The 23,110-nt window shown below is 38.4% G+C and overlaps 1 protein-coding gene across 3 annotated transcripts in view; it reads right to left on the bottom strand.

The window, feature by feature from the left end:
* The window catches only part of PKN2 (protein kinase N2), a 54,276-nt gene that overhangs the window by 18,910 nt on the left and 12,256 nt on the right, over positions 1 to 23,110 (bottom strand). For 2 of the 3 annotated variants that reach the window (XM_071810461.1, XM_065841863.2), the window contains exons 2-3: positions 10,787 to 11,087; positions 3,662 to 3,813 (exon numbers count right to left, since the gene is read on the bottom strand). In XM_071810461.1, the coding sequence (XP_071666562.1) occupies positions 3,662 to 3,813; positions 10,787 to 11,087 (453 nt within the window). Of the gene's footprint in view, positions 1 to 3,661; positions 3,814 to 10,786; positions 11,088 to 22,214; positions 22,305 to 23,110 lie in introns of those variants that run through there. The other variant, XM_071810462.1, reaches the window with a different exon arrangement.

The raw sequence follows: 23,110 nt of genomic DNA on the forward strand, positions 1-23,110 counted from the left end.
AGAAAATCCCATCTTCAGAATCAAAACGGGTATGTTATACTCAGCAGCTCTTTTAGTATTGAAGGCTGAATACGAAGTATTTCAAGGCTTCTCCCGAACACAGAAGAACTGAGAGTGCCTGTAACACTGATCTGCAAAGCTGTCATGGGATCTCAGAGAATCCACACAAGTCCAAGGAAAGACGATCAATATCTCAGAAACACTTAACTCCAAATAGGTTGAACTGAATGTTACTGAAGCAAGTAGAGAAAGTACAAAGAGGGAAACCTCCCCACATGATGATGGGCTTATTACTATTAACAAACTGCTTTTTGATTTGTAAGAAACAAATTATGATCTCCCTTCATTAAATTTAGGTCTGAAAATAATACAACAAATATGAAATGAGATCATATAGTACACTTGAATAAAGCTCATGGAAGAGTTTAACATGTTTTAGAGAGTACTGTGACTACTTTGTAAGGAACTACTGGATTACTGGGTTTGGATTCAAACTGGAAATTTTCTACCCCTTTTGTCCACCTCATCCAGACACTTGAGTTGTTTTAAGCTCTGCTTTTTAAAATGTAGTCACCATGCTGAAGCCTACAGTTTAAACCTGCAAAATTAACTCCCTATTGAGTATTAAGAACATGAGAGTGAATACGCACCATTTCCATCCTGTGTGTTGAAGCAGCTGGCAATGCTTTTCGTGTTTTCCAGCTGGCTCTCCCCAGACCAGTTACTATATACAGCCAAGCTGGTAGGCTTATTTAAGCATTTACCGATTACAAATACAAGATTCAATCATCAATTTTAATTACACGCCTCGATCATAATGCAAGCCAGAATTTAACCTCTCTACCTAGTCTGATCAAAGCCTGCTAACTATGTTTAATATTAAAGCTTGAGTGTTTAGTAAAGTTTTTACAGGCTGTTATATAGTTTCTTACTGAGAGTTTATTAGGAACATAATTCATATGTACGTCTTTTGATCCATTTGGGGCAGCTGATTATTATTGTTAAGTGTACCTGATGTTAAGTACATGGCCCCAGAGCATGTAGACTCCAGGGTTTCCAGGCTGTGGTGCATGGGCAGCATTCCCAGGCCCTTAGTCACAAGGTGCACTCCAGATATTTCTTCCATCTGCCCCAGGCTGGCAGGTTACAGGGCACTTCAGACAAGGCTACCAAAACACCAGCTGGATCAACAAAGCTGCTGCTGGGACAGAATGAGCTTGATGGCACCTACAGTCTCTCAGTCTGAACTCATTTTTCAGGGAGTGATCAGCATTCACTGTCATTTTTGTGAGGTACAAGAAAGTCATACAGCAGGCAGATACTCTGCAGAATTGACTCAGAATGCCCAGCAGAGATTCACTCAGAAACATGGAGTTCCTTTTCAACACTTCCTGGTTAGAGGTATGGACTGTTTGGTGGGTGAGGAACTGGCTGGAAGGTCACACCCAGAGAGTTGTGCTCAATGGCACAATGTCTGGATGGACACCAGTAACAAGTGGTGTCCTTCGGGGGTCCATACTGGGACCAGTACTGCTTAATATCTTCATCAACGACCTAGTGGGATGGAGCGCACCCTCAGCGTGTTTGCAGATGACACCAAGCTGAGTGGTGCAGGTGACATGCCTGAGGGACAGGATGCCATCCAGAGGAACCTGGACAAGCTCGAGAAGTGAGCTGATGTGAACCTCATTGAGGTTCAACAAGGCCAAGTGCAAGGTCCTGCACCTGGGTCAGGGCAACCCTCAATATCGAAACAGACTGGGGGATGAAGGGAGTGAGAGCAGCCCAGCTGAGAAGGACTTGGGGGTACTGGTGGATCAAAGACAGGACATGAGCCGGCAATGTGCACTGGTAGCCCAGAAGGCCAGTCGTACCCTGGACTGTATCAACAGGAGTGTGGCCAGCAGGTTGAGGGAGGTGATTCTGCCCCTCTGCTCAGACCCCACCTGGAGTCCTGCACCCAGCTCTGGAGCCCTCAGTACAGGAAAGACAAGGACCTGTTGGAGAGGGGCCAGAGGAGGCCACCGAGATGACCAGAGGGCTGGAAGAGCTCTGCTGTGAGGACAGGCTGAGAGGGTTGGGGTGTTCAGCCTGGATACGAGAAGGCTCCAGGGAGACCTTATTGTGGCCTTTCAGTACTTAAAAGGGGCCTGTAAGAAAGATGGGGACAGACTTTTTAGCAGGGCCTGCTGTGATAGGACTAGGGGTAATGGTTTTAAATTAAGGAGGGGAGATTCAGACTAGACATGAGGAAGGAATTTTCTACAATGAGGGTGGTGAAACACTGGCCCAGGTTGCCCAGAGAGGTGGTGGATGCCTCATCCCTGGAGACATTCAAGGCCAGGCTGGATGGGGCTCTGAGCAACCTGATCTGGGTGAAGATGTCCCTGCTCATGGCAGGGGGGTTGGACTGGATGAGCTTTGAAGGTCCCTTCCCATCCAAACTATTCTGTGATTCTATGATAAGGGGTAGCAACGCAATTCCCAGATGTCTACTGTTCAAGGCAAACACTGTTTTTTAGTAAGTGTACTGACCTAGTTAGCTGTTGGGTCAGTCAGTTAAGAACTTCAAGCACTTAAATTTTATTTACTGTTGTCTGGACACAGGAACATCTAACCAAGCTGCTACATACTATTTCTGTGTTCTATGATTGTGTTTCCCCTTAGTTTGAAAACTCATCTCCTTAATGATTTAGTAGAAGTACATGGAAAGAACGGGTAACAAGTAACTAATGAAGGGGCAGGTAAATAGAGGAACCCCCCCCTCCCCGTTTTCTCATTAGACAACTATAACTCCCTTATACTCTTCTCCCACCCCCATTTAAAAGGTTTAGCTTGTCTTTCAGTTAAGGAATTTTTAGTGTATGATGCATTTTATTAGATAGTTAAGATTGTGTAGTAAGTCAAACTCATTTAGGGGTTAGCATACACTCCTTACTCTCGCTCCTTGGAGAATTTTTGGTGCTACCAAGAGCAAGGGAGTAAGTGTTTAAAAATCAGATCTAGAAATAGATGTGGCTTTATTTTTAATTTCGGCTTGATGCTATCAGATGCTACCTCTAGAATACCACCCTTCTGTTAAAAAAAACGAGCAGCATTTTTATGTGTATTTTACGTGCATATGTACTAATGCAGATTACAACAACTCTATCAGAATACTATACACATCTTATTAAAATAAATATTTGGTACAAATCTTTTTACTGCGAACTAAAACCAGATGACCATTTCAAACGCACACTTGGCAATGCTAGCTTTTATGTAATTATCATGCACATTTCAATTTTAAACTAATGGATTTTTTTTTTTTTAAACGAAGCCAGGAAAAGCATCGGAGACCAGTCAGTATCACACTGAGCTTTGCTGCTAAGTGAATCACACATGATCAAAGATTACTAGATGTACTAAATTTAGTAAGCCGGATTTGTCATTTAGGTTGAACTGCATGTGGACAAATTGATAAAACAACCAGTTGAGTGGGTATTAAACCACAGTAAAAAATGGTAGAGTAATTCATTGCAGATTTGACATGGCAGCTTAACAAAAATATACCCCCAACCAAAACCATTGAAATTGCATAGTTTGTATATTGTACTTCCACACTATAGGAATAAGAAAATCCACAATCATTTCATGTTCTTTAAGCATTCCAAAGCCTTACCTTTGAAGATCCATTGGAGTACATCTGTATCATATTTTCTGCTCCCTGTTTTACCTTCAGTTCTATATCCAATTGTTTCTTTAAGGCCATCAATCTGTTATTAGTAGAAAAACGAGGATCGCTGTTTGGAGTATCAGGAGTCCTAGGACAATCTGTGAATTAAAGTTAAGATGTAATTTGTGCAGGGAAAACAAAAAACAAAAAAAAAAACAAGACACCACAAAAAACAAGCTACTCCCCCCAAAATATCCTGAAGTTTTCTATTCTATTAAGTTATAGATTAAACAAAGCTGGAACATCATACTTAAGTACTAAGACTGACCCTTCTGTCCAGAGCTGCTTTGCAACAGCACTGCAAATGCGCCTTAACATGAAAAGCCTCACGAAAGCCCAGTGACTCCCACACATGCCCTAATTCCCATGAATCACTGCCGGGAGTGGTAAAACAGGCAGGTTCACAGCTAGGTCTATTTTCGTTTCAAAGGAGATTTATTTCTTCTGAGATGTTCTGAGTCAATTCATAATGCAGTTTCTATTAAGCTTTCTTACACTCCTGATTTTAAATCTAAGTGTTTTTAAAACAAACTAACTTGGACAAGAATGTTTAATACTAATGAGCATGCTCTAAATAGAGATATTAAGTAGATCCTCATCACTTCTAGTGTGAATGCTGCTTGTGTCAAAATTAAGAGTAGATAAAATGAGCCTCTTCCTTAGTCATCAAGGTGAATGATTTTTACTCTGGAATCTCAACAGAATCCTGGGATAATTGGATATATAGGCAGACACGTTATTGAACAACTGTGATCTGTGGGAAGGATAAGGCTTTTTCGTTTGACAGTATTACTGTGTTTATATCTCCATCTTGCTGGATGAATTTAATGGAATGTAAGTTAGTTTTATCAATCAAATTATATAGCCAAACTCCTTAATTTTTCTATCCTCTTCCAGAAAAGTCTATTAACCACTGGTTCATATTTCAGCTTCTGCAACAAGAGCTGTAAGCAAACTAAAAGTAAGTGGCCACTGGACCATTTACTTATGCTTAACTATTTCCAACACAACTGTCCTTTCAGGTAATTATGTTCGCTAAGAGCCCCAATGGCTTCTCTTTCAAAGGTTTTGTAAGAGGATAAACTATGTCCACTGTAATCATGTTTTTTCGTTGCCGATTTCTTTTACCCTAAGAACGGAGAGAATGCCTTCTCTACATGCAAATGACACTAGCTGGTCTCCTAGAACATTATATTCACCTGATACCAACAGTACAGTCTTTTCTTCCAATTTTAATTAATTTTCCTTGAATTAAAAATAGGATGATGGATCAAGTTCTTGAAATCCTTACTTATTAGAAACACAGGCATTGCACTAGTAACTTACAAATGAATAATTATGAGGTGTCACAGGGAGGAGGTGTCTTATCTGCCATTTCATATTTCTTCCACAGAAGCTTCTGATAACTAGTTTCGGAGATTTAATACATTTTACTTACAAGTTTGCTGTCTAATTTCCTCCTAAATAGTGATCTTTGCTGAGGCTACATACAGATTTCATGTAAGCACAAGTTTTAATATCTTCTACTGCTAATTCACTCTTCATTTCAAGCTACTTTACGACTCTTACTGCATGCTTACTACTTAAAGGTAGCAAAGAAAATATCAGATGTTAAAAAAAAAAAAAAATCTATGCTATTCCTCATGTGTTTTGTCTTTCATCCTCTCCTCAATGTTTTGGCTTGGTTTCTCTGTGAAACATGGCACTTGAACAGCTTTACCTTGAATCTGTTATTAATAAAACAAAGATTAACAACATGCTTTCCTCTCACTTGCGTCTTCACATTCCACTCATCTTCACCTAGTAATCTATTCAAAATTAGATTAAATGTGAAACTTGAAAGTCACAGTGTCAATTCTTCTTGTAAAGTAGATTAATCATAAAAAATTAATATTTACCAACTTTAGATTTATGACGCAGGTCTCTACCACTTAAGGATCCTAGCCCTCTGATGATCCCTGGGAAGACGGTGGTGCTGCTGAAGTCTGTTTTCACAGCTTTTAAAGATGTACACAAGCTGTCTCCTTTTGCATTAAAACAACACTCGGGTTGCAAATGAAGGACTAATTAGAGATACCAAGGTTCAGGTTGCCCAGGCAGCTGTTATTATCTCCCTTTATGTGTCTGCACTGTGAAGGTGTAACCACATCACTTAACTGGGTCATTTCCAGAGCTGGTCTGCACTTGTGGACCTAAACTCCCCTCTACCATTCAGTTTAACTGGTTCTACTATCTGCTTCGGTAGCAACCAGCAGCAAAGGAGACTTTTCTGCAGTATGGACTAAATGCTGGTAGAAATAATTTTTTGCTTTCAAGCATAATAGATGCTCACTAAACTTCCAAATACGGAACAATATAGCTTCTTAACAAAGATTTTATTTGTTAAAGAAAACAAAAATATTTACAAACAGCTTTTCAGAACTGGCTTCCAAGTGACTTCTCCTCCCCGCTCCGACCCCATTACAATTCAGTAAGAAGCCTGAGGCAGCTTCTTACAGAAGGATTCTGATTAAAATTTTAAGTCAGCCAGACAAACTGGTCCTATTATGGAAAGCGCTGACAGTTTTCACAGCAGCACTATGAGCTACATAGTATTAGCTGTTTCTCTTTGTAATGTCTACTGACGTTGTAATCACTTTGGTAGGGCTAGTTATCTCTGATCTGTTTGTGTAAAGTGCTATACAGAGGGGCTCACAACTCATCTGGAGACATTTAGTCATTGTCATAATACAAATAAATAAGTAATAAGTTTATCCATATAATTGCAATCAATGGGATTTATGTATATGCCTAAAGTGAAACAAGAGTTAAGTACTCATACCAAACTGATATTTCACTCAAGGTAATTAGGGACTGCGGAAGAGATTCTCCCATTTGCCACATCTGTTGGTCAATAAGGACGGTACAAGACTTGCCATATTGGATGCATTCAAGTCCAGGTTTGCACAGGACAGCAAGAGCTTTCCTGGCGTACGGATTAGCGCCCCTTGGCATTTTCTTATTGACAGTGAATATCAAGTGAAGTAACAAGGTGTATTTGTAAGTGAACCTGACTTCATTTCAAGTAACCAGCATGCTACTTTTACTGAACAACTATGAATATTTTTGGTTAATGCTAGAGAGGTTTATGTTCTCCAGGTTTTATTTGTTCTCTTCAATTCCCTCAAAGGTTCTTCTATCATCTCACCTCCCTATCCACCTTTACTTCAGTTCTATGAAGCAGATTAATTTCCCAATTCATATATATCCTACGTATCAAATACACGCCTAATTAAATCAGTGAATTGCTGTAGGTAAGCTATTTCAATCTTATACCTCACTGAGGCATATTAAAACCCACAATCTCTACTGCTACTTTTTAGACACATGAAAAGAAAATTTAATCTGCGCTACTGTGTAGAAGTACCTTTTTAAGACACAAAACTTCTTCTGCTCTAAGACTGAAATAATCTTCACCATGTTACACATTAAAACAAATCTCTCTGATTTTCAGCAGCAACGGTCACTGCGATTTTTCCACTCATTTTGTATTGCTGCATTCTGCTTCAGTTCTTAGTGCTGACCTACACATTTTAAAACTCCACATCCTAGTATGACTAATACACTACATGATAAGGGCAGATCTGGGTACTAAGTCTCACTTCTAAAACAAATCTAGATTCACCACTAACCCTATAATGTAAAGTAAACCCATGTCCTGCTAAAAGTTGTTTCTGAATCCTACAACCACTGCCAAACCTAGCCCCACATTCAGTAACCTACCTTTTTGGCAAACTGTGCTATACAAGGTTGAACACCAATTCTTTGAATAGTTGTGAAAATAATTTCCTATGGCATTAGGACATGGGAAGCTTCCAGCTCTAGGCAAACTACAATCAAAATATCTTAATTTGCTTGAAATGGAATTTTATTAAAACATGTTTTTCTACAGTAGATTAATTAACACTACGTTTAATGGTTTTCACATGTATCGATTACACTGTGGTGGTTACGAAGTAGTAACACTACCAATCTGTGGTTTGTTAAAAAAGTAACGTACGTTCCTGGTTGAGATCACAAGCAACAGTACGAGTCACAATGGCTTGCAGGGCACTTTTCAGCTCTAAATTTGGAGCACTTTACAAATGTATGTTCACACCCACTCTTCAGATAGAGGAACAAGGAAAGATTAAATTACTTTTCCAAGTTACCACAAAGACCTTTCACCCAATCAACAGAAACAGTCCAAAAATCTTCAGAGTTCAGGCCTGGCATGTCAAAGGGATGATCATCTTATAGACAATGATTCTCTCAGTGTTACTTCTTAACGGATCTCAGTCCTGACTTCGCTACTTAGAACCTGCAAAACCCCACACAATATACTCTAGAAGGCAAGGAAAATATTGGGCTCCCCCCCAAATATTAAAGTATATAAAGAGAAAGCAGACCTTGACTCTTACAGCTCTTGAACTTTCTTCACCTTATTTTCAGCATTCATACTCTTCACAGTCTAAAAACCTCCCAGATATTTCCTTCTGTCTTCTAAGTCATTTGTCACTAACTGACCAGAAAACGGTCAAACATGAGCTAAAGTGAAACGCTGTAACTTAGAATAAAGCTAATCCCTGGAAACAATGTACTTTTTCAGAGAGCTCCCATCTTCATCAGTAAACGCTTATTAAATTCACTGTCGATCCCAAGCAAAAGCAAAAGCAAGGATTCCCAAATTGAGATACCTGTGACCTCTCCACAGATGTATCCACTGCCAGATCTTTAGGGCTATATGTATCTGCTGAAGAGTACATGTATACTTATATATGCACACACACAAACACTCACACAGTTGGCATAAGTTTTATATTACCAACCTTATTTTGTAAAAGCCAAGCTCATTAATACCTTAAGACAAACAGAAGACTTTAGTTTAAAAAGTCAGAATATCACCCAGATGACTTGCACCCCTTAGTCTCAAGACAGACAGAATGTTTACTGATAGCACTCCCCACCCATGAATTAGTGACCATGAATGAGGAAGGACACAGGTGATTAAATTACAAGGCAAACAGTATAAAAATCTCAAGCTTTTCAGTTTTTGACAGTAGGTGCTTGTAGATCTTTGATCTAAAAGGAGATATTACAAGAATTAAAGACTTTTTTTTTTTAGAAGGTTATGCAATATGTTCTATAAAAATAGGTCTTATATAGGAATATTTAATGTGATACCATACAGAGAACACAAAGATCGCAACAGAACCAGTATTCTTGTGTATTTCAATAATTAAGTAAAACTGCAGAAGCTATTTACCAATGATACTTTGAATTGAATGAAAGTTAAAAACATAGTACTAAGAAGTTTAGCATGCATCAAAAGCAGGTAGAAGCACAGAAGTTGATCAGCCTTGATCTTTAATCCCTTGAGCCTTTCATGAAGTCTGTGATATTTGAACACAAGGCGAGATGAGCCTGGCTGCTAACAGTTATTCACAATAGCAATGGGCACTGCTGGGCTTTTCGGAAGTGTACAAGGAACTGAACAACTTTATTTAGATCTTCGTAACCAAACCATCTCTTTAGAACTAGTTCATGCCTTCTTAGGGTCTACTGCATTTCCTGAGTCACGCACAAGGACAATATTGCTTCTTAATTCATTGTGATGGAGTTTTTAAACACTACACTGGAAGGGTGGGCACTACAACAACAGCATTTTGTGCTCATTCTTCTACTAGACAAACTTGATGTCCACACAGATTTTTACACTCGGTTTACACACAGTTTGTATACAATCCTCTTTCTGTTCCACTCTTCCTGTTCCTCTAAAAGCCACACTACTGTCAACACTGATGAGGATTTTCATAAACCTTAACTGATATGGAACAGAATGCTTCATCCTAGTAAAAACCCAACAGCTATCATGCATTACTGTATTAATTCCCATTTCATGCTGCAGCAACTGCTTTTTCTCACTCGTTAAAGCTGCACCCCCCTCCTCCCCTCGCAACTCGAAGATCAAAAGCAAAAAGTGCAGAGAAGCCAGAGAGTACTGTGCAGGCCCCATGGACACTTGGGCACTTTTGCAGCGTGTCACAGGGCCAGACAGTGCAAATTGCTGACATCACCTACTGGTATCTTCCTAAATTCTCACTGTAACCAACCTTTCTTCACAAGGATGATGTGGTCTTTTATTCTACTGCCCAAGCTTCTTAAGGCTTGGCGTTCACTTCGCACACACCTTCCATGGCTTGTGCACATTTAGGAACGTTTTGCCAAGAAGAGCCTGTGCCATGTGACATCACCAGACTGGCAGTATCTCCCAAGTCATTCCACAAAGCTGAAAAAGGACTGTTTACTTTCACAACATTCCATCTTTAAAATACCAAGCCTGGTATTTTTAAAAACTACATTTGAAATTAGTACCGACTCGCTGCCATGCCACAGAAAACACTAATTAAAACCATTAATTACAACCATTCTGTGATTCTGTGAAAACAATTTCAAATTGTCTTTAAAGTGGCAGTTCCACTGCAGAAAAGCCTGAAGACTTAAAAAAATCATTGCCACAGTAAGAAATGTTCAATAAGTTAGTCAGATAAATGGTGCAACAGAAAAAGTTTTTAAAAGTAGATTTAAGTTTAAAAAACAAACAAACAACTTTAAAGTACAAATTCTATATTTTCTTTTTCCCCATAGAATAAAAAGGTGTATTAACGCTAAAACTTGCAGTGTAACTCAGAGAAAAATCACTGCAAGGGCTACTGAAATTGGCTCTTCTACAATGAAAAGCTATTAAAAAATATTACAGTGATTGAGAAAATATTTTAATATAGTAATAATTGAAAGCAAAGAATGGGTACATATGAAGTTGGTCTTCAGAGCATTATCAAATAGTTTGTGAAATACAGTACTCCTCAGAAAACAATTTAAAACTCAGTGGGACTGGACACTTTTTTGTGAGTCAAAACAAATAGACATACATAAGTAAACAAACTCACCAGCTCCAGATTTGCTCATTCCCAGAGCAATATTTTCATGTGAAATAGGATATACCTTATCTAAGCTAAGAAGAAAAACTGATTTCACAATAACATATGGTACCTGCAACATCTTCTGGATCCGTTACAACAATGTGTGCATTTAACTCCTGTAACTTATGATGCAAGTCTTCTAACTTCTTATTCGATTTTTTCAAAATGTTGTCCACATATGCCAAGTTCTTTTTATCCGTTGTGACCTTCCTGAGGTTCTCTGCTCCCTCCTTGATTTTAAGTTCCTTCCTTATTTCCCGCTTGATTTGGTCCTTTATTTCATCCAGCTTCTGCTGTACCATTGTATCCGAAAAGTCCAACTTTTGGCCAGTGCTCACATTCTCAGAGGTAAGAAGACTTTTGGCATCCCCCTAGAAAGAAAAAAATAAATAATGTAACTACCAGGAAACACTCTTTGTTGACAACACAAGCTGCAAACTTCAAATGACTAGGCCTCAGGCCTCTGTGTGTTACATACTTTGTAAGACCACTTGCTAACCATGGGTCTACACTCATGTTACCCTAAAGCAACGACCTCGCAAGACATTACAAGTTAACTGGAGCTGCATTTTACAACAGATTTATTTTAAATTTCGTGACATCTTTACTATGCCTATTTTTAACTGCACGAGATTTAAATACTTCTGGATTTGTCGTGGCTGCTTGCCTGGCAGTTCTATGCCTCAGAGCTAATGACTCACATTTGTAATTTTCTAGCTTTAACTGTGTGTTTTAATAGACCAAATGGATACAGGAAATAAGACTAACTTCTAGCAACTATTAATTATGATGAATTTTTATACATTTATTGGAATATATTCCTTTTAAAGACTTAAAAAACCCTTAGTGATGTTTGCATGTTATTGGAATATAAATTTGCTAGAGTTTTTTTACAAAAAACCCTCAAGTAAAGCCTTTAACTTTGAAAACCAATAATATTAATAAAAAAAGTCTTACTTTCTTGCATAAGCAAGCTAGGCTGAAATGAAAAAAAACCCCACTAAAATAAAAAAACACAATCCACAAACATTGCAGTGGTGAGAAGAAACTGATGTAGTGAGGGAGCACGGGATGAAAAAAATCTTCAGACCACCAGTACAGATAAGGTCATTTTTTCTGCCTAGTATATGTTTATGTATCATTGAGAAGTAGGAGTACAAAGAGACTGTTATAAAACCTACACCAATGAAGTACAAATACAATTAATTACATATGTAGTAACACTTCCTGTGTGTCATATATATGGACCCTGTATGACGAGCAGACACTAGGTCCTATCCAAGAAGTCTTAGCTAGAGCTAAGTGAGTGAAGATCACAGAAAGGCTCTCCAGAACTTGGAATCTGGTCCAGTCATAATTTGGGAGGTATTTAGTAAATATGTGGCCTGATCTGTAGGTAACTACCCAAAAAGACTAAAATTCCACTAAATTTTTTTACACACAATGAAGAAATTTCTTAGACGTCTGAAATACTTGAGTGGACAATAAGTTATTTGACGATTAAAAGGGGATGATTAAAAGCCGGAAACTTTCGGGTGTAAAATTAGTTGTCATCACTATTTGCTGTTGGAAAAACCAACAACATAGCAGAGGGAACAGCAGAAGGAAACATTCAGGAAGGAGTTCAAGAAGCACAGCATTGGGCTAATAAACTGTAAGAACATTCCAGAACACATGATCTCTAGATATAGTCCACAGTGACTTGTTTGCTTTTGAAAGACTTTGGGGAAATGAGGATAATGAAGGTTGTGCCTCGGTCATACCTGTCAACAGATAATGCTAGTCAAACTACTTTAATCTGTGCGCAATCATAGAATCATAGACTGGTTTGGGCTGCAAGTGACCTTACAGATCACCTAGTTCCAACCCCTGCCATGGGCAGGGTCACTTTCCACTAGGCCAGGTTGCTCACAGCCCCATCCAGCCTGGCCTTGAACACTGTCAGGGATGGGGCATCCACAGCTTCTCTGGGCAGCCTGTTGCAGCCCCTCACCACCCTCATGGGGAAGAATTTCTTCTTTATATGTAAATTTGCCATATTTCAGTTTAAAGCCATTTTCCCTTGTCCTATCACTACATGCTCTTGTAAGAAGTCCCTCTCTAGCTTTCATTCCAGTGATACCGTCTTCCACAAGCAAGATCAAATCTACTAGTCGTCTACTATAATTTTAAAGGTTTCCTAAATCCCCTTTAAACTCGCTTATTAAAATATTTCTATCCGTAGCTGCTACTCGTAGTACAAAGTTAGTAACTCAAAGATTCTTAATTATTAAAAGTAGTCAGAATCACCATCTCGCCACAGAATTTGTCTATCAGTGAAAAAGACAACAAAGAAGCAATTCAGAAATGACAAACTGCATAAGAAACAAAAGGGGAAAAATGCTGCAATTTTATACTTAAAGTGCACTTGTGATTCCTCTAAGTATATTTCTGTTACTGCAGATTAAAATAAATAATTTATTATGCATTTGTAGAGAGGTTATTAATAGTTGTACTGGGAAATACATGACATTGTTTCCATATATAGGCGTATAAAAGGAATCAACTTTTTTATTATTTTCCAAAGAATAATCAATAGTGATGAGCAACTAGTACAAAGGTTGATATCCATAACGAAGGAAACCAACCACCACATGTTGAGTGTTTTCTTTGGAGAAACAATTGGAACCAAAAACATATCCATACAGCAATCGTATAGCAAACTATTTGTTTAAGCAATAAGCATATCCAAATTAGATTCAGATCTTTGATTTCCTTGTTTGTCTAACGCATAGAAATCTAGTATGTAAGAACAGACCTTCAAGATTAGTATACTATTATTGAGCCTTTAAAAGTAGAGATCAAACCAACATTTGTAAATAAAAAGAGCGTGTCTTTTTAAACCATAATCCTCTGCACTTTTTCTGCAAGTTTCCTAGCAATAAATTCATCACCTACCTACTTCAAAGCATGATATTACACTTTTCAAACTTCACAGGAGAAAGACAAGTGGTAAATGTGGAGAAGAAAACACAACAAAAAAAAAAACAACAAACAAAAACCACCAAAACAAGCCCAAAACCAAAAGAAAACCACCATTCTGTATTCCAGGAGCACCTGAAGTATGCTAAAATTATGCCAAGAATGTACACTTCTCAAACAGAACAATGTAATTAAAATATAAATAATTCAGAAATATTCTTGACTAGAGTTTCCCAAAGAGACTTCAGTTAATTGTTTATCTATTGAACAATAACGTATTTTGTTGCAGGGGAGGATATTATCCCTCTACAAGCCCTACATCCCACCTGTTAAAGGAATGTTACGTTCTTCCATGAACAGGTTGTGAAGCCTTTGTTCCAGATACACAGTCTCTAACAAGACTTCAATTAAATTAAATCTCCATGGTCATTAGTAATTTGCATTCCAAATTTCCAGTTTTTAAGTTAAAATTCCTCCTCAGCTTGAGCAGTCTCAGCAGCATCTTTGCACCTGGACTTAAGAGTTTCAGATACAAAGTCTTCAATCTGCTTCTGAGACAGCTCGGAGCTCCACAGTGTGGATGCTGTAACACTGGGAGCTGCTCACATTGCCCAGGCATTTAAACATTCATCTTGAAATCCCCCCAAAGTTACAGATAACACTCCTTCAGTCTCTCTTATTATCCAGAGCTTATACTTTTGAACTAAAAGTATCCTGTCACCCAGTTAGATGTGCCACCTGGCACAAAGGTCACTGTGGAACAGTCTTCCACAGAGGCCACTGCGCACTCAGTGACACTGCCGGTTGCTGTGAATGCAGAGCAAGAACATGTTCTGCAAGTGAAGCTGCTCTGCTCCCGTGCTGACACATTTTGCTGTGGGGTTGCAATCAAGGTTTGAGACAGATCCTCATGCCAGGGACATGAGCAGCCTCAGCAACATCCCATTTGCAAAGTGAGATAATACCAAGATGGACACAACTGGACAGAGTGTCTAATTGTTGAATAAGAGAAGTGAGGTAGGGTTTTTTTCTTTTAGAAGAGAATCTCCCAAAATGCTAAATTCAAACTCTACTTTTAAACTGAAAGTGAAAGACACAGAATATTCTTTATTTGATGACAATCTATTACAAGTCTCTTGTTAGGGCTGAAGATTCTTTCAAGAATTATTTTCCCCAAGTGGAGAAACTCCCTCTCAGGTTGAGGCTCGCATCCATTAGGACGTAGCTTTTCTGTCCCCTCAATCTGGACATGAAGCATGTCAAAAGAAACAACATTCGGAGGTCGGGGCCAAGTCCTTTCCTTTACATTGCTCAAGCAGGCAGGGTGCAAAGACAGAAGAAATTGTTCACATTCTCCATGCCAAGAAACCATCAATGGGTTTTGCACAGCCATTTCCTTTACTCTCCCTCCTAGAATCATTTAACATAAAATATCTTAAGAGTAGAAATGACTTGAAGCAAATAATGACTAAAGCACTCCTGCAGGCAAAACAGAGAACAGGCCTCACTGCTTTAAAAACCAAGACAAAAGAATGGGCAGCCAGTTCTTGATTCTCAGTTTCTTTTTAATTCTGGCGGTGTTTGGCCTGTTGATTGAAGGAGAGGAGCTGATGTTTGGGCAGAGCATCCTTCTGCCCCGGCAGCGCAGGGCAGGGCGGCCCGCAGGAACCTGCTGCCGGGACAGCAATTAGGGGCAGCGATGCACGCTGCTCTGCAATGGGAAAATACATGTTTACGAGCCAGAGCATAGATTTCTGAAAGGTTTCAGCATGTAATGAAACTGAAGATATAGTTACTACAACAAACTATCAAGGACCACAAATTAGATACTACTGCTTTAAAAAAAAAAAAAAAAGAAAAAAGGAGCCCATATATATAGCTTTCCTACTGCAATGACCTAATGACTCAGCCTCACTGATTGCTGGCTCAAAGACTATTTACACAGATGAATTCAAAAGGCCAGCCTTCAATTTCTGTACTCTTAGGAAATGTTTTAAATATAATTGCTGAAAATAATGGGTAGTGGTCTGAGCAGGTCTTTTAATAATACAGAGAGTCTATTCTGGCTGATGTGGTGAAAGAGGGTAGTAATATCCTTTATGAAAACCCAGGGGGGCCCCACACTTCTTCCATCAGGTCAATTCTGAACCAAATAATCAGTGAAGCAGGTACCTTGCCAAACTCATTAATCAGCCAAAATCCCATCTAAGAACAAAACATCTAAATTGCTGGACAAAGGAAACAGTACTGCTCAGTAGAAAAGAGTACCATGAGGCTGAACAATATCAGAGAATCTGCTTAAGTTATGTAAACTGGATGACTTCCAATTCAAAATGAGATCCTCAAAGTGCCACCTCTTAGAAGACAAAGATAATGCTAAAATCCTGGGCACGAATACCTCCCAAAGCCTTGCTCCTAAGACCACAGAACAACTGCACTGTGGTGCACCATGTACTCACCACAGCAAATATTGAACAGGGCAAGAACTCAGATTGCTGACTTCTGGTAGGAGTTCTTATAGAAAGGTAAGTGGAGCCTTATCTTACAGAATACTTAACAGCTGATCAGTACTCATGCACAATATTATTTACACTTGACATTGCCTTGCTACTAGCACATACTCAACCTGCCTTCAGAAAAGAAAAAAAAGACCATGAAGTTCACAGTAAAACTATGTATATTTTTTTCCTAAAACTATTAGCATTCATTTTTATATGCTTCTGAATTTTAGTAACCATTTCAATACACAATAACAGACAATTAAGCAATAAGAAAACCTGGTTGACAAATACAGTAAAAAATGCTTGGCTATTTAGTGTAAGTGTACACATTTCAAACATAAAACCAGGATTTTCATCTTATGTATGATTCTAAAAATTACCATAATTCAGAAAGACTAAATGTTTATTAATTTTTTATTTCATTTTGAAGAGCCGCAAGTAGATATTTGGAACTACTAGGTCTCTTAGTATAATTATCTGAATAATCTTTTAGGAAAAAAACATGAAGGAAAAAATGTTGGTTTTCTGAGCTAACTGCCAAGGTCCCCGAAGCTCTCTATAGTAATTCCTGAAACTACAGTAGTCTTTGATTTTAAGAATAAAGTTAATCAATTGCAAACTTTCCTTCCCCCCTGAAGTCATTCATAAATCCAGATGTAACAGCTTGTCTGGATTACTGGAACTACATGGACTGCTTCCTCCTGCCCAGAAGCAAACGTGAATGTGGTCAAGATCTCAGCACTCACCCGGCATCAAGAACAAGAAGAAACCTTGGAGGCTTAATAGATTTGGGCATTAGTTTGCTGTGCTAACATGTTGCAAATCAGGATTTAAATTTAATCTAAGTCACAGCTCTCTGCTTTGTAACAAGAGGGTGTTTAAGGCAAATATTCATAGTGCATTGCATTATAGGTGGATGAATTCAAGTAGGACACTGATTAAATGAGGTTCAACTCCTGCATGCAAACAGTGAGTGCCCGGCTGTAAGAGATGACACAGGTTAAAAAAATAAATAAAAAGTGTTCCTTAAAACAGGGATATTCAACCTACAGTACTCAATTAGCTGGTCCCCTCTGCATCTCCTTCTCCTGGTTTGAGCTGTTGGCCCGATGAACGCTGCAGGAGGAGTGTTTGGTTTTAATCCCATGATGGCTGCTGGGCTGCAGCACTCAGTCCTACAGCATCTGTATGAAAAGCTGCGTGGCCCACTTCAGCCAGAACATTGCACCTGAACAGGTAATTAAATTCCCTGGGAATTGCTCACCAACATCTAGGCTTCCAGCCACAAACAACCCCCGAGCAGGCCAGCATTCACTAATGCAAGGCACACGCCCCTCAAAAGGGGCTCCGACAGCAGCGCAGACTTGCTCACAGACCTGGAAGTTGTGTCCATGCAGTGCTGTGCCAGCATCCGTGACAAAAAGAGGCATGAGAGAGAGACATCTTGCTATGGAAAGGAGGACGACACTTTAAGAAATGCTGCCTTCAGCTGCTGCTAATTGTAGCAGCTCCTGATGGTTTCAGGCCAGGAGAAGGACCCATGAGGAGGCTTGCAAAGAAATAAGACATTAAAATAAAACCCCCACAATCACCTTTGTCATGATCAGGACTGGACGGAGGCTACGGCACAGCACAACAACAAGCGTTTGAATCCGAGATCAGCAGATGGCTACAGCATTCAAGAAGCGTGACTGGATATTCTGGCAACAGGCGTGGTACAGATGCTGCAATGGCTTCTGAACTTTTATATATCACTTCAAGCTCCTACTCCCAGCCAAAAAATCCCAACCAAGCCCAGCAGAGTGGAAACAAACCCACTCTGATTTCAGACGTGCAAAAGAAACAGCACAAATCCCTGTTATGATGGATGGGGCCTGCTGTCACAACTTTTATTTACATGTGTCCAGGAACAAGATCAGCTATGAAATTATGCCTCTAATAATGCCACTCCTCCATTCTCTATGAGACTTCACCGTCTTAATTCAGCTTCTCATTTTTCAGTGCATGTGAAGTACCATTGATTATCAGTGGTGGTATAGCAACTGAGTTAGTAAAACAAGATAAAGAAGCAGAATACCTACTGTGAAGAAAACTGCATTTTACATAATTAATATGGTTTCAAGCAGACCACACACAGTAGTAGAAGATCTACTAAATGCCAAAATATAAACGAGCTCTTTCAAGATACAGGGAAAAAGATTTTATGAACTGTTAATACCATACTGAACGCTGTAAGTACCTCCAATAATGATGTATCATAGAACTGTGCCAAGAAGACTGAAGTAATTACCCCTAAAATGCAGCCTCACCTATATGCATGCAGTAGAAGCGCAGAAATGATAATTTCTCATCTAATTCCTATAACATTATCAAAGCATGTATTCATAATGTGATAAATCCATGCACTCCTTTTTGAAAGATGAGGAAAGCCAGGTGGATTAAATGACAGTTCAATAAATGAAAGAGAAGCGGGTTCAAAGCAGCACAATATACTTTAAGGAAAGAAGTGCTTTAGTCACAGATTCTGGTCTGGAGCTGTACATTTAATGTACTGGACTGGGCAGCAAAAACGGACAAGTATGCGTGTTGTATCTCCTACTGCCAACACAGGAATTCCACACACAAACTTGTTTTGACCTTTCCAAGTTTGATCTGGAAAATTTGATCTGGGAAAGTCTTCTTTTCAGATATACTTTGGGGAAAAATTCTTAAGATTCCACTACACAAATAAAAATGTGAAGATTGGTAAATAGCAGAGAAATTACTATTTTGGTGTGTTTGAGAGTTCGAGGTTGCTTTGGAAAAAATACCTTAGATTTTAAAATTTATAGAAAAATAAGCATGGAAAGGGATTTAAGTTTTGGTGGTTGATGATTGTTATTTTCAGCACTGTCAAATAAACCCAGAGTTACTGTTTTCTTCAGGTGAACATCTGTAATTTTCTGTACCATGTAAATATATAAACAACTTTATTCTAATGGCCTAGAATGACTTCTTGATTATATATAGAATGTGCTTTTTAAAAAAAGTGTATATCTTAATATTCTCACCAAATATTATGTAAGGGTATGCATGGAATCAATTTCTTTTAGAAATTGATACACATTTTTTAATTACTGCCAGAGACTAAACCAGGGGGTTTTGACAGAAATTCTTATCACTGGATTTCTTTCAGTTTGACTTGATTGTTTTCTCTGGAGTTACATTAAGCCCAAGTTTGGTACAAGCAGTTGCTTTACTGCTCTGAAATGCTTGAATTCCAACCTACCTTACTGAAGAAAATAACTATCTAGGATAAAGCTAAGGTCATGCAAAAGTTGCGTGGAGAATTTGCCACTAAGTACTAGTAATGTAGAAACCAGTAATCTGTCCACAAGAGATAAACACGCTTCCCCTTCCCCAAATCAAACATAACACGTCAGGTATCTGTTGAAGTGTATGTTAAAGCAAACACCTAAAATAAAGCAGTTCTGCTGCTACAGCAAGTTAGCATGATTTTGTTCTGTCACCCCAATATAAACACTTATACTGTTTTTTTCATATAAAATATTTCCCTGATTTTGCCTAACATTCAGAAAAATAATACACATATAGCTCAAGATGCTGGAAAAAGGAATACTATTGTATTGTCCAAGCTACAGGATATGATATTTAATCTGGCAGAAGAGATTTTCAAAGGTAAAAAGGTCAGGCAACAGACATGAGTCACAATCATGCCTTATGACTTTGATAACTCCTCCTCAAACACAACGCACACTGTACAAAGGTGACAGTTTGTTGGGCGTGGATCCAAAAAATATACTTACCTTAACGTAAAGTTAACATTGCAACTATAGATTTTCAAGGGCTGTAATACTATCATTAAGATAAACGTGTGGTTAAATTTCTGGTTATGAAGAAGTTTTAATCACTACACAGAAATGTCAGAATAAAATCCCAAGGAACTCAAACCCCAGTTATTAATACTTAATGACAAACAGGTCCACTCCCATTTGTGAGGTGGTTTTCTTCTATTATGATAAAAATTAGTGAGATAATAGCTACTATTACCTAATTAAAAGGTATTATTACCTGTCTCAGATTATGCAACAGCTGGACCATTCTGCTCATCCACAAATTACCGTATCAGCTATTGCCACATCCGTAAGTGGTGGAATTTAAAGCGTTACACATTCTAACTAAACTACAGGAGAAGAATGCTAAGATGCTTACTACAAAAACAAGTCAGTACTATTTGGGACTTCTTTGTCTCTGTGCAGGTTAAAAAAAATCTTAAATCATTGAAATGATGTAAAAGACATTATCAGCTAGTAAACAGGAATTTCTCAATCACGCACACAAGTGTCAAGGCACTGTCAAAAGAAAACATACTAATTTATTTAACCTGAAAAGCACAACAAAGTGATCCATGTACGAGCTTCTCTATTTCTGGGATGGACAATTATGATTAAAAAAAAAAATCTCTTTTGTTTCTGGCAATTCCAGCTTTCAGCACAGACAACTGGTTTGTTAGTCCATTTAACTTCACTGTATTTTACAGGAGTTATTTTTAGCCATTGCAAAAGTAATGGAAGAGCTGAGAGTCTACATTCCACTCTAATTAAGACATCATCTTTAGCAGCCAACTATTTTGTACATTACAAATGCAGCAATACATATCAGAGATAATACTAACATCTGTTTTATGAGGCAACATGCCAAGTGGCTAAATACTAGGTCTTGGGGAAGGAACCAGATTTTTTTGCTTTCTAGGACCGTGCAACAGTGCCTTCACCACAGCTTATGGGTTCTCCAGCTTGGTAGCTTAATCTGTTATGACAGGAAATTAATGCCTGTTCATATTTTTTACCAAGGAACTACGTCTTTTTACTCTAGGATTGAGACCTCTTTCACAGTAGTTTTGGCTATTGTATCCGAAGCTACCTAAGTTCACACTCTACACTCCAACCAGCTGGAAAGGCTGCTCCTGTTTTCATCTCCAGCTGCAGGAAGATGGAAAAGCCTCCTGAAATACTTTCCTCATCTTTCCAGGTGGTCAGTAGAAAAGATCACTTTTCTCTGTCAGGGATAAGTGTTGCCACACCCAAAAATTCCACTTGAAGAGACACACGCATCTCATTCCATGCCTTTCCAGTAAAAGTTTATGGATGAACACAGAGTTATTAATAGAAGCATTACTTCACACCCCCATTTGTTTGAGACTTTTACAGAGCATCACTGGTGTATGCTGTGACACATTTGAATAGTGTTTTTGCAAACCTCCTTTCTCTGGCCCTTAAAATATGGTAGGAAATTTCTCACTGGCTCTTAATGTCCATTTTCTATTTAAGAACTCACTAGATATTACAGAAGTCATGAAGAAACAGAAGCCTGTCTTAACCTACGACATAAGCAAAAAGAAAATTTCCTGACATAACTGCTTTATATGCAACAGCAAGGAAAGAGGTAGGTGATTTCACTTACTGACTACGTGGACTACAAAAAATTCTTAATACATTTACATTCCAAAATACAAATCTGCTTAAAGTTCTGGTTTTAAAAACTTCCTACATTTTCTTAGTTTTTAAGAGCCCTGATCCTCCACTGACCCACAGTACAGTAATCCGTATCTACCTTCTCACGACCCGGAATGAACCTCTGAGATTTAAATGAAGGTGACAGTGAGAAGTGTCGAATAAAACTCGAAGATTTCAGTTGAAGGATTTCTTAATGCTCATCTAACAACTTTTACTCTTTATGTTCAGTGTCAGTACTGTCTCCCAAATAAGCTTTCTCTCATTTTGCATATATACTTGTGTAGGACTCTCGTCTGCTTAGCTGTTGTTACCAGCACAGTTTCTATATCAGATAAACTGAAAACGGGACACATCAGTTTCCAAATAACCAACACACCAATGAGACCTGTAATATAACAGAAATAAAGCAGCATAAACCAATGGCTTTTCAATGCATTGTGTACAGATGTGCCTCCAAAAATAAACCTTCAAGGATATGCTATAAAGCCAAGTTTATATTAAAATTGCAAAAAGTTCTTACCTTATATCTGCACTAAACTAGGTGAATTATATGTTGCTTCTTATACTGCTGAATATTCAGAAAGCCCACGATGAGGCAGACTTGTTAGTGATTTTAATGCTCTTCCTTTTCCAGAGTGGGTAAGACTACACATGCATTCTATTTGTTTTCCAGCACCAATCACATGAATGGAATCCTGAACGCAATATTTAACCTCTGTTTATCCTAAACTGACCCATGTTCTAATATTAAAAGCCTCACCCTATTTTACAGAGCATATATACAAAAAAGTTTTCACACACACAATTTTAAAAAATGTTCTAGGAATATTTGTTGCCAATATTCCAGTGTAACTGATTTTGATATATTCAGAGCTTTCAAGACATTTTTCTTCAAGGCCAAGTGTGCTACCCCATTTTAGCTGAGAAGCACCTTAGTTAGCAGCCTGAGAAAAATCTTTAGTTATTAATCGAAACCGTAGCATGAAAAGTATGTTAAACAGAAATAGAATATTATGCTTTATTAATAACCAAGAGCTACAAAATTACTCTAGATATGACATTCAGCAAAACCTTCATGAAGAAGTCCTTTAAGCTAAAGAAAGAAATTACTGCAGCCAGAAGCTATTTATGGTTGAAGTTTAACCTGTTGCATTCCCAAGAGTATCTACTATGTATTCCTCTATAATGAGCTATCTAATCTAAAGCATGTCATCTTCAGGAGACAAAAATACACAAACTAACTTTTGACTGAAAAATACCAGCAGGAAGACTTCTACCTGATCAAAGAGACCAGCATATTCTGACAGAAGCTTAAATTTTCGGAGGTTGTGGCTATTTCCTAGCTGTATTTGAAAGGAGAGGGGGTGGTTTGTGGGTGGAGGGTGTGTGAGGGGGTGGGTTTGTGTTTTGAGGCTC

The sequence above is a fragment of the Patagioenas fasciata genome, chromosome 6, assembly GCF_037038585.1.
Source record: "Patagioenas fasciata isolate bPatFas1 chromosome 6, bPatFas1.hap1, whole genome shotgun sequence".
NCBI classification, from domain to species: Eukaryota; Metazoa; Chordata; class Aves; order Columbiformes; family Columbidae; genus Patagioenas; species Patagioenas fasciata.